The sequence below is a fragment of the Erinaceus europaeus genome, chromosome X (genome assembly GCF_950295315.1).
Source record: "Erinaceus europaeus chromosome X, mEriEur2.1, whole genome shotgun sequence".
Classification (NCBI taxonomy): domain Eukaryota; kingdom Metazoa; phylum Chordata; class Mammalia; order Eulipotyphla; family Erinaceidae; genus Erinaceus; species Erinaceus europaeus.
This window is the reverse complement of record NC_080185.1, coordinates 53,692,334-53,703,860: the sequence shown is the minus strand read 5'-3', so window position 1 is coordinate 53,703,860 and position 11,527 is coordinate 53,692,334. Positions and strand designations below refer to the sequence as shown.

General features: G+C 38.1%; 1 protein-coding gene across 4 annotated transcripts; it reads left to right on the top strand.

Annotated features, from left to right (window-relative positions):
• The first annotated feature begins 3,655 nt into the window (after positions 1-3,655).
• On the top strand, positions 3,656-11,279 carry NXT2 (nuclear transport factor 2 like export factor 2). 4 transcript variants are annotated; one of them, XM_060183361.1, is made up of 5 exons: positions 3,656-3,822; positions 4,719-4,803; positions 6,171-6,257; positions 7,623-7,767; positions 9,151-11,279. In XM_060183361.1, the coding sequence occupies exons 1-5, from the start codon at positions 3,689-3,691 to the stop codon at positions 9,333-9,335; spliced, it is 636 nt and encodes a 211-aa protein (XP_060039344.1). In that variant the 5' UTR covers positions 3,656-3,688; the 3' UTR covers positions 9,336-11,279. The 4 variants fall into 4 exon arrangements, with proteins under 4 accessions (XP_060039344.1, XP_060039345.1, XP_060039346.1 ...); XM_060183362.1 differs by lacking the exon at positions 3,656-3,822 and adding an exon at positions 4,163-4,591; XM_060183363.1 differs by lacking the exons at positions 3,656-3,822; positions 4,719-4,803 and adding an exon at positions 4,942-5,009.
• Positions 11,280-11,527: the final 248 nt, after the last annotated feature.

The following is an 11,527-nucleotide window of genomic DNA, read 5'->3' as shown; positions in this document are numbered from 1 at the left end:
CTCATCACTGGGGAAGCAATGCTGTGGATATGAAAATCAGTGGTTCACATTGCCAAGTTGCAAAAGCAAATGTTAAAGAAATTAACCACCGATCTGTACTAAGGGTGTGCTGCTGTCTTCTGTACAAAAAAAAAAGTGATACAAACTGCTCCTTAAGAAAGGTTCAGGTAGGGATGCTAGTAAATGTGAATATCTCTAATTCCATTAGACCAGCACATAATGAGAAGAGACTACACAGCATAGCCACAAGCAATCTTTTTTTAAATTTTTATTAATGATTTACAAAATTTTAAGATTAAAGGGGTACAACTCCCACCACCTAAGTTCTGTGTTTCCTTCTCAATGATAACCACCACAGATTTCCCAAGATCACAGTTATGGGTTGACTGTATATATATATATTTTTTTTTCAGGTTCATGTGTTCCAATTCTCTATATTCCACTTATGAGTGAAATTATCCAATAATTGTCCTTTCTTTTTTTCTACTTCCCTCTCAGATAAATGAAACAGCATCTGATTTACTCAGGTGTTTTCCAGAATCTCTTCAATTTCTTTATTGAATACTTAGGTAGAGAAAGAAGAACCCACTACATACATTCGACTTGAAAATTTTCTTCCAGTGATGACCAAAGTATTAGTGGAGAAAAGGTAAGAAAGTAAATGTAACTGTTTAGGCAAAGTACTGATAAGAATATTAATCTAAAAATGTTTAACTTTTTTTAAAAACTCTGTTTTATATTCAACCAAAATTTATCTTAGAGTCTAACTTCTCAGTATACTTCTGAACTAGTAGTTGCACCACAAGCAATCTTAATCAACCCAACATATTACTCCTGTAGAGAACTGCGACAGGGACAGGTCAGTTAATTTGGTCAAGGTTACAGAGATACTTGATGGCACGTCCAGAACATAAACACAGACTGGGGCCAACAACAATGCACTTAATGAGAAAACTTTTGTGTTCCAAAAGAAGACTTTTCACACAATCATTGGTCACTCTTCCCATTTTTGAAAATCAGCGCTGAAGACTAAACCCAGGGTGTCATCCATGCCCTCTGTTACTGAACTATCTCTCTGGTACGAAAATATTATGAGACTATAATAGAGAAACAGAGAGTGGAGGGAAGAAGGGAGACTGGAAGGCAGGGGGAAGAGAGAGAATAAAAGCCCTGCTTCGCGATCCGTATAGTTCTTGTGATTTTTTTCTGTGATGCTGGGGATCAAACCCAGGGTTTACTCATTTAAGGCATACACTGTACTGCTGAGCTACCTCCCATGCCCCCCATTCTTTCCTATATAATATAAAATAGCTGACAAATTGTTTTATTCACCTGTTTCCTATTCATCTCAACAAAAGCAGTTTTATGTAATTTAAATTAACATTTCAACTAGTTCAACATCTTATCCCTGAAGCTTACCCAGCCTCTCACTCTTGCAGCACATCAACGACAATGCACAGAACTCAATATAAAACTCCTGAGTTTTTCCTACCAATGCTAGCTCAGGCACCCCTTTTCAGTATCCCCAACATTCTTCTGTCCCCCAGAATTATTGTCCTATACTAATAACCATCTTCAGAGCCATATAATAGATCACATTCACTGGGGTCCAGAGGATATCAAATAAAGAAAGGCTACAAAGAGAATGCCACAGCTGACCTGGTTACTGAGTGATAGGAAGAAATGGAAAGGATAAAGATTTCAAAATATAAGTAAGAATGGTATAAACAAATGACTGGCAGAGTGAGAGTGTCTGGGAAGAAAGATTTTAGGAGCAAACAGTTTTGGTCTGAAACCCAAGTTCTCTCTTTTTTTTTTTTTTTTTCTTACTGTAGATAGACAGGAAGAAAGTGAAAGAGGTCACAGCTTTCTTTAATGAGGCCAGGTCCAGGCTGGAAGCCGAGTCGTGCACATGGCAAAGCAGCACACTATCCAAGTGAGCTATTTCCCTGGCCCTCTATTTTGACCAGTTAAATTATCTTCACTGACTTGAACAATCAATATTTGAACTTCTGTTCAGACTATTAAAAACATTATTAACATAACAACATTATTAACATAAAACATTATTAACATTAAAAACATTAAACATAGAACATTATTTCCTCTTCCAAGAAATGAAAAGATTGCATAAAATTATAATAGTATACAAATTCCAATATATTAAGAAAACAAATAATTTTTAAGCAAATGGTAGTAGATAACTCTGCCAGTGTTGGGGGATAATGCAAAAGAAAAAGTTAAAGCAAGACCATACCAAAGCACTTTTTTTAAGTTTGTGAGAATCTAAGAAAAATATGAACATGGGAGAAATAGGACATAGGGATCAATGTTGAAATCCATGTGTAGAGGAAAGAAAAAAGAGGAGGTATAAATACAGGGATAAGAAATACTGTCGGGGGGCGGACAGGCAGTAGAGTGCACATAGTTCAAAGCACAAGGACCGGCACAAGAATCCCAGTTCGAAGCCCCAGCTTCCCACCTGCAAGGGGGTTGCTTTATAAGCGATGAAACAGGTCTGCAGGTGTCTTTCTCTCTTCTCTCTACCGTCTCTTCCTCTCTCAATTTTTCTCTCTGTCCTATAAAAAAAAATGGCCACAGGAGCAGTGGATTCGTAGTGTAGGCACCAAGCCCCAGCAATCATAGAGGGAAAGAAAGAAAGAAAGAAAGGAGAAGAGGAAGAAAGAAAGGAAGGAAGGAAGAAGAGAAGAGAGAGAAGAGAAGAGAAGAGAAGAGAAGAGAAGAGAAGAGAAGAGAAGAGAAGAGAAGAGAAGAGAAGAGAAGAGAAAAAATAAGGAGTGGGGGGGGTAGGAGGTGGCTCATTTAGTCAAGGGCACATGGTACTATGCTCAAGGGGCTCCCACTCCCCTCCTGCAGCGAGAGCTTTACAAGCAGTGAAGCAGTTCTGCAGGTGTCTTATCTTTCTTGCTCCCTATTTCCCTCTCCGTATTAATTTATCTCTGTCCTACCCAATAAAATGGGGGGGAAATAGGACAAAATGGCCACCAGGAGCGGTGGATTGGTAGTGCCGGCACCGACCCCCAGCTATAACGCTGGAGGTACAGAGAGAGAGAGAGAGAGAGAGAGAGAGAAAGTTGTAGCGGGGGAGGGTTGGAGAAATAAAAGAAGGAAAGAACAAGGAAAACTGGACAAATTACTTGAAATTCCTCTGTAATACATGAGTATTATATTGATTGCCTAGCAGTTCTACTACTTTGTGAGCTTTATAAGCATGTGAGTCGAGTCTATTTTGTTCACCACTGCATATCCAGATCCCCGCATAATGTGTAACACATTGAACATGCATAAAAACATCTGAAAAATTAATGAGTTGTTGGGAGGGTGACAAAAAGTTTGCAAGAATCCAAATATAGACCAAAAGGATGTGAATTTTCTAAGTGCATACCCTACGAGTATGAGACGCTCATTTTCTATTCCGGCAGCCATATTTTATATGGTTCCATATACAGAGTTGGGGCTCATAAAAAAGAGGCGGGGCTAAACTTACGTAGTTAGTGTTCATCAGCATTCATAGGAGCAGTAAGATATCGCGAGAAGAGAGAGTTATAAAAGGTTACTCCTCAAACCCGAACATTCTGTGTGAGGGGAGCGACCGAGGAGGTACGGTGGCTTTACTGCTGTAAGAGTTAGTGTGAATTGGTAATAGTGAGAATTGGTGAAAAAGCAGATGGAAGGCACGGGAAGCTACCATAGAGACTGGTCTGAAGAAAATCGAGGAAGACAGTACCAGCAACATGATCAGCACCGCCAGCCCGAGGGCAGTGGAAGCCATTATTACGGTCCACAAGGTGATCACTCACGGTAAGATTAGAGAGACTTATAATTGATGTGACTAGTGAAAAGTTTGTGATGAGCCTAAAATGAAATGTTTAAACAACTGCTGAGGTGCAAGAGGCAGTAAACTTAGCATGAGCTTGAACCCCAACTACAGTGTGGCCCCAAGCGAGTTAATAATAATAATAATAAAATCCTAGGCTAATAATCATCTGCTGGTATTACTGATATTTTAAGATGTGACTATGGGTTAAAATGTCGAGGAAAGTGGCGACTCAGTGAAATATTAGAGACTGTTGAAGAAAATGCTTGAGAAGGTTTTCACTGTTTTTTATTTTGCAACTTAGAAAAGAATGCGAAGGTGAAAGGATCGAGCTCGGTTTTCCTTAGAAGAGAGAGAATTCAGCTAGATCTCTAGTTCTCTTGAGAGACGTTCCAGAATTTTCTCAAGCGGCCTCACACGCCAAGCCCATTATGATCGCGCGCTTTTTTCCAGATTCTGAGGGCCGCGGCCACTAGGCAGGAGCAGTTCTTGTCTCCGCGCTTCTCATTCGGTCTCTGAGAGTCCCTAGTCCCGCCTCCTAGAGTAAGGAAGGCCCCCTATTGGACTCTTTACATTTCTGCTTGCTCCTCGGCGCGTGATTGGAAAAAAAAAAAAAAAAAGGACACTTGAGAGTATCCAGTTTAGGAGGGCAAGAGCCCTCCCTTCCCCCCAAAGTAGGTAAACAAATCTCAAGACAAGCGAAAACCCAAAAAGTAGATAAGAGGGTACGCTCGGAACTGAAAGGAAGTCAACGTGGGTTGCGACATCGGGGCGGTTTCAACAGCGGATAGACCCACTTCCGGGACAGAATGGGCGGGCAGAGAATTCTGTCACTTTGGCGGGTTTTGCTGACTCCCTAAGTTTCTTTTCCTCCTCCTAGCCAAGGGAACCGGATTCCTGAAGAAGTAGTGACGCCGCCACTAGCTGCTTCGGCTAGTTCGGGCTCTCTGATGGCCGCAGCGGTGGTGAGTGTCCGGGACGCGGCAGGGAGCCCCCGCGCGCAGCTGGGGCGGTGCAGAGGAGGGGCGCTCGACCGGCTTTTTGCTGATCACGTGAGAGAGTGGCGAATCAGGGCCGGGCCCGCCGGGCTCCGAGGCGGGGCTTCTGTTAGGAGCCCCCCGGAGCCGGATCGCGCCCACCCAGTACCCTGACCGCCGCCCAACGCAGTGGGGTCAGCATTCACTCTCTGATTGCCCTTTGCAGAGACACCCCCCCCCCCAGCCGCGGGCACTAGCGACAAGCGGTTGGTGATGTCTTTCGGTTTATGGCTGGTGTCTCCCTCTAACTTTCGGTTCCCTGGGAAAGACCCGAAACTCCGAGAATCAATGGGTTGGGTTCCTTAAATGCCTTGGGGGAGGGACTTGTTTTCCTGACTGACACATAGCGTTTCTTGACTTACTAGATTTTTTTTTTAAATACAAGCGCAGGTGAATTGGGAAGTTTCCTAAGTAATTACCTTTTCAAAGAGTTCTTCACACTTTATTCTAATTTTGTTCTTTTTTTTTCTTTCCAATGACTTCTGAATTCTTCCCCCAAAATAGAAACCAACACTATCCGAATTTATTAAATTGTGAACAGGCTTTGTCCTTGGGCTTCTCCTCAATGCCCCGCCCTCCCACACACACACTTTTAAAGGTTCACACAATCATTTTATTGGGGTTATATATTTTTTAAGACTTGAAAACCTAAAATACCAGTTGCTAAGCAAAGACTAAATTTTGTCCTAAAGAATAGTAAAATTTTCAAGACTTACTTTTTAGCAAAATACTAAAAAACTAAGAGATTTTGTTACTATAGCAAGTTTTGATGAACTTTGCTTTTTAGTATTTTGCAATTTTAGAAAAATTCAAGAGTGTGATTTTATACCTACACAATTTTTTTTAAATATTTATTTTATTTATTCCCTTTTGTTGCCCTTGTTGCTTTTTTTTTTTTTTATTGTTGTAGCTATTATTGTTGTTGTCGTTGTTGGATAGGACAGAGAGAAATGGAGAGAGGAGGGGAAGACAGAGAGGAGGAGAGGAAGACACCTGCAGACCTGCTTCACCGCCTGTGAAGCGACTCCCCTGCAGGTGGGGAGCCCGGGTTCAAACCGGGGATCCTTGTGCCGGTCCTTGTGCTTTGCGCCACCTGCGCTTAACCCGCTGCGCTACAGCCCGACTCCCACCTACACAATTTTATGACTTGATCAATTTAAAATTTACAGATCTGAGTGAAAGAATGTGGACATGGGTGGGTTTATAAAGTTAGTAAAAAAAATCCACTTCTGTTGCTGGTTTTATATTTGGGATTGGATGGGTATTAATGTCATCTTGTCAATTTTTTCTTCTAGGACTTTAAAACTCATGTAGATCAGGCTTGTCGTGCAGCTGAGGAATTTGTCAACATTTACTATGAGACAATGGACAAAAGAAGACAGGTGAGTGCTGTCAACTACTGCTCTTTATTAAACACCACTGATTTAAAAGACTAGCCATTCATCGGATTTGTGTATGTTAATTGTGATGTGTTCTTTTGGTGAAAAATGACATTGCTTAGGAAAAGGTTGATATGTTATCTTAAATTTGAGCTCTAGAATCATAATCCCTACTTTGTCTTTACTGCTAACTCTGATCTTGGGTAAGTGTCAAACCTTATTTTACTTTTAGGGTGGTAAGAGGAAATTAATTGAAATACTACACTTAACATTAGGTCTGGCACAAATTTATTTTTCTTTTTATGTGGTGCTCAAGGAATGAACTGAGGGTCTTATGCTTGCACTATACTGATGAACAATCTTCCCAGCTTATTGGGGCAGGGGGAGTGATGGAAGGGAGAGGGATAAGGGCAACTTCAAAACGTATGGAGATCCCTTTTGTGCTGTCCACGGTGCCCACATACTGTGCTCAGGATTGAACAGAGAGCCTTATGCACTAGAAAGCATGTGTTCTACCCACCAAACTATTTTCCAGATCTCCTTCCCCCATTAAACTTTAAATGCAGGCCAATAATTGTAAATGTGCTGTGACAAACTAAACTACTTTGAATAAAGTTTATTGTTGAATTTTGACATATTTGGACATTAATTTACTTGTGAGAGACTGCTTTAGTGAGCATTCATGATTCTTTTGATTATTTATGCTGTATGTAATAAAAATAATTAAATTTTCCTAATGAGTCATTAAATGGTCCAAACACTAAGTGACTCAAGTGTATATAAGCACTAGGGTTGACATGTGCAGGTGTCACTGACTTAATATTTTTGTTGCTCTCGGAATTAGAAATGGGAGGAAGACTAAAAGGGTTGAGGCCCAACATGTGGTTGAAACTTGTGATCATTTAGTTCGTATTAATATAGAAAACAACAATCTGAAAGTGCTCTTCCAGGTTGGATGCAAAATTTTCTCATTGTGGCTATAGTAAAACATGAAATTGAAATATATTTGATTTTTTAGTTTATTAAGGAATAAATAGAATGATGGTTTTATAAAAAGATTTTCATGTATGAGGTAGATACCAAAGGACTCAGGTTTAATCTCCATCACTCACATAAGCCAGAGTTGTGCAGTTCTCTGAGGGAAACAGAAAGAAAATCGGGGGAAAAAGAGTACACTAGAAGAATGCCTTTCCAAGGGCAAGATTATAAGACACAGATACTTTGTTCATATTATCTTCTAGTGAGATTGGGGCAAGGGATGTAGATGTGGGAGTTGTAGCTATCAGAATGTTTATAGTCCATCTGTAATTTTTTGATCTACATTTTATAAAATGCTTACCCAGGAACATTTTCCCCAATTTTTTTTAGGCACTCACCAGACTCTATTTGGACAAAGCTACTTTAATTTGGAATGGAAATGTTGTGACAGGATTGGATGCTCTGGCCAATTTTTTTGATATGTTGCCTTCTAGTGAGTTCCAGGTCAATATGTTAGATTGTCAGCCAGTTCACGGTAAGATCATAGACTTCATAGTACTTTGTAGATCACTGAACTTTAACATCAAAAGCAACAAGAAAATTTCACAATACTTATTATTACTTGCATTGTCAGGGCTTTATTCTATTACTCATTGGCCAGCTTTTTATTTCAGCTAGTGAAAAAGAGAGGAGAGTCACCACAGAACTAGTCAGCTATTCATGAAGCTTCCCCGGCGTTATCTATGGTGCTCCCATTTGGTGCTAAAGCTCAAATCTGGGCCCTTGTGCCTGGTAACGTGTGTACTGTGTCATGAGAGGTATCACCCTATACTGTAAGCAACTTTTTAAAAAATATTTATTTTATTTATTTATTCCCTTTTGTTGCCCTTGTTGTTTTATTGTTGTAGTTATTATTGTTGTTGTTGGATAGGACAGAGAGAAATGGAGAGAGGAGGGGAAGACAGAGAGGAGGAGAGAAAGATAGACACCTGCAGACCTGCTTCACCACCTGTGAAGCGATTCCCCTGCAGGTGGGGAGCCAGGGTTCGAACCGGGATCCTTCTGACGGTGCTTTGCGCCACCTGCGCTGAACCCGCTGCACTACAGCCCGACTCCCATATTGTAAGCAACTTTAAGTGAGAGAAGTAGTTACTTTTTGTGAGCAAGTGAAATATTATGAGATATTTATCTGTCAAATTGAGGAGCACTAATGGGTTTTAGTCAAGCGTGTGATTATAATTTATTTAAAAGTTACATGAGAAATCAAGGCTAGATTTGATCTTTGTTGGTATAGAAAACAGAAGAATGATTATTTTCCCTGAAGAAGTAGTTGGCTTCTTTGCCTTAAAATATCTCCAGAAAAATATAATACATCTCTTATTAGTATATTTTTTATCTTACAACCTAGTGAAATTTCACAGAAAAAAAAATGTATTGTTACCGGAAAGGGTGATGTTCAGCAACACAATTGGATTCAAGATAGATGGATGTAGTTTGTAAGATTAACCTCTAGGTGGGGTTCTAACTGTCTGCAGTAGTAAGTTTAAAGGGATTCCCCACTTCCATTTGTAGTTCTTAAAAAAGAGTTCAGTTTTATGGACAAAAAAATGTTAGAAGCCCGATGAAACATTAATACATACAGGAAATAAGTGTTTTTATGCTAAACATTAGTTTTTTGTTTTTTTTTTAACTTTACCATACTCCAAATCCTGGACAGAAGAAATTTTTAACATCTTTGAAATGATTAGTTTTCTGCATTTGAGTATGCATAATCAAAATTATACTTAAGGTAAACAAGGTCTATGAATCTTTTTTAATACTTAGTAAAAGTAATATATCCTATGCCTTAAAATTCTGATTATTTAGAGATAGAAACTGATCTCTCCCCCCACCCCTTCTTTTTTTGATGTGGGTAAAGAGCAAGCTACTCAGGCCCAAACTACCATTCTTGTTGTGACCAGTGGAACCGTGAAATTTGATGGAAACAAACAACATTACTTCAACCAGAATTTCCTGCTGACTGCGCAGTGCACTCCAAGCAACACTGTATGGAAGATTGCAAGTGATTGTTTCCGTTTTCAAGATTGGGCTAGTAGCAATTAAAGCAGGCAAAATTTCATACTGTATTTGTTCATTAATTTTAGACAGATTTATGTTAATTCATTTTAGGTGGAAGCACAATACACTAATATGTGCTACAGATAGAGTTGTTTAATGCTTCTTATTATTATCTTTTCTAGCTGCTAATAGTTTAATTGTTGCCCTAAAGAGCTTTAATGTTAATTTTTACATGCCTTACATACATTCCACTAATGACATTCTTATAGTGATATTAAACACATTGTCTCTGTATTAACATATTCACTGTGAGCCTAAACTTAAATCCTTTGACAACATGGTATAATCAGCACAAAGTAGCTCTGGGAGGATGTATTTTTTCCCAAATAAGTTCAGCAGAAACATTTCTTTCTTTTAGGTATGTATAACTACTCTGACATTAAAATCACATGTCGAGAGATGTTCAGAAGTCTTTGCCATGTTAAGAAGCTTTTGTATTGGCATGTTTTTATATAAAGTGAATTAATCTACTAACGAGCTATAGATTTTTCTTTGTTGATACCTGAGTATATGATATACTCAATAAATCTAAAAGTAAAATTTCTTTAAAAGACTTTTTCTTGGCAGCTGCAAGTCTATAAATCTATAACTATGTAATATGTGGTAGTAGGACAAATAGCTTTAATGGGAGAATGAGGAATGAAAACAGTAGTGATCCAGGGTTGGCCAAATGGTAAGACTTTGGTACTTATTTTCTACCTCCTAAAAATGTATCCTCTATTTTTGGAATTTAAGTCAGTGAGGTAATAAACATCCTTACCAAATGGTCATGAATGTCACTTTTCTTCTAAGAATGAGTTTTTAAGGTTTCTTTCCAATTCACTTCATAATTATCAGCAATATGTGTATCTCATTTTTTTCAAGAACTTTTGGGAATAAAATACCAGCAATAAGTCTAACTTTGCAGCAGTTCTGGTAAGAAAGTTGGAAACAAAGCCCAGGATACCATTTAACTTTAGTCTTCCATGTGAACCTCAGGCCAAAAGTCCCCTATGTATACCCATCTCCAAAGTAAGTGAACTAACTAGTCCTTGCATTAACTCATTTAAAGTGGCTAAAGCTGAAGTAACTTCATTGTACGACTTGTTTTTTGTTTGTGTTTGTTTTTTATTTTGATTTTTTGCAAGAGTACTGCTAACCTTTTGGATTATGGTGATGCATTGGGTGTAAAACATTTTCTGCATTATACTAGCTCCTCAGTCCTGTCTGAATTTTTTTTCATATGGCCTCGAGAAAATTGATCTGTTCCAAACCATACTGTATAGCTACTATTTTATCTTTTTTAGAAATATGTAACAGCAAATCTTCATTTCATAAACTTCAAGAAGAAAAGCATTTTATATATCTATCTATATGGAAAGAAACCTTAGCTTTGGATTTTGGTAAAACTTGAAATTCCATTCTTGAATTTATTGTTCTTACGCTATATGAGCCAGTTTTCTTTCTACATTGCATTTCAGAAATAATTTTTCTTAGCACTTTAGCAACCAAAAAGTCACTTATTTACTCTTGTCCTAAACTATATATTTTGGCATGCTAACAAAATAGAGTGGGAAGAGGTGGAACTGAAGTTTAGAATATACTTTCTTAAAATTTTGGTCCCAACTTACATATTGTATTTTATTCAAAGTAAACTTACTCTAATTGTGGATTGGCTTTTTAAAACTACAACTTTAAAAGCAACAATTAGACTGTCCAATCATTGAATTTTACATAATGGAGAGAAGTCTCAAGTAAAAGCTGCATATAACTGAGTTTAGTGGTTATATACTATTCACAAATTAATGTTTTGAGACTTGTATATGAACTGCTTTTTCCAAACTCTGTATAAATTTTAAATGACTGGAACTACTCTTATAAGGACAAGATTGTATTTTTGAAGTGCACATATTTTTGTAAGTTGAAAAAAAAATAAAATTAGCTTTGTGACGTTTGTTTTAGTTTTAAGGTATTTCAATTATCTTTTCAGATACAAGAACAGGTACGTATTTTTCTGGCAATCTAAGGTTTTTAAAATAAAAATAAATAATAGAGAACAATAATTTCATGAATTGGGCTTTTTTTCCCCTTTAGCCTACCATGTTCTTCCTGTTGTTCTCCCAAATAGGCAGGATGTTAGATGATAAGATGTTAGAAAATTTAACTTTGAGAGACTAGCCAAAAATGCTATGCTTATT

Coding starts and splice junctions, on each gene's coding strand:
- NXT2 (XM_060183361.1), top strand. CDS start 3,689: ATGGAAGGCACGGGAAGCTACCATAGAGACTGGTCTGAAGAAAATCGA. Junction 6,258..7,622: donor CAATGGACAAAAGAAGACAG/GTGAGTGCTGTC, acceptor AATTTTTTTTAG/GCACTCACCAGACTCTATTT. Junction 7,768..9,150: donor AGATTGTCAGCCAGTTCACG/GTAAGATCATAG, acceptor ATGTGGGTAAAG/AGCAAGCTACTCAGGCCCAA.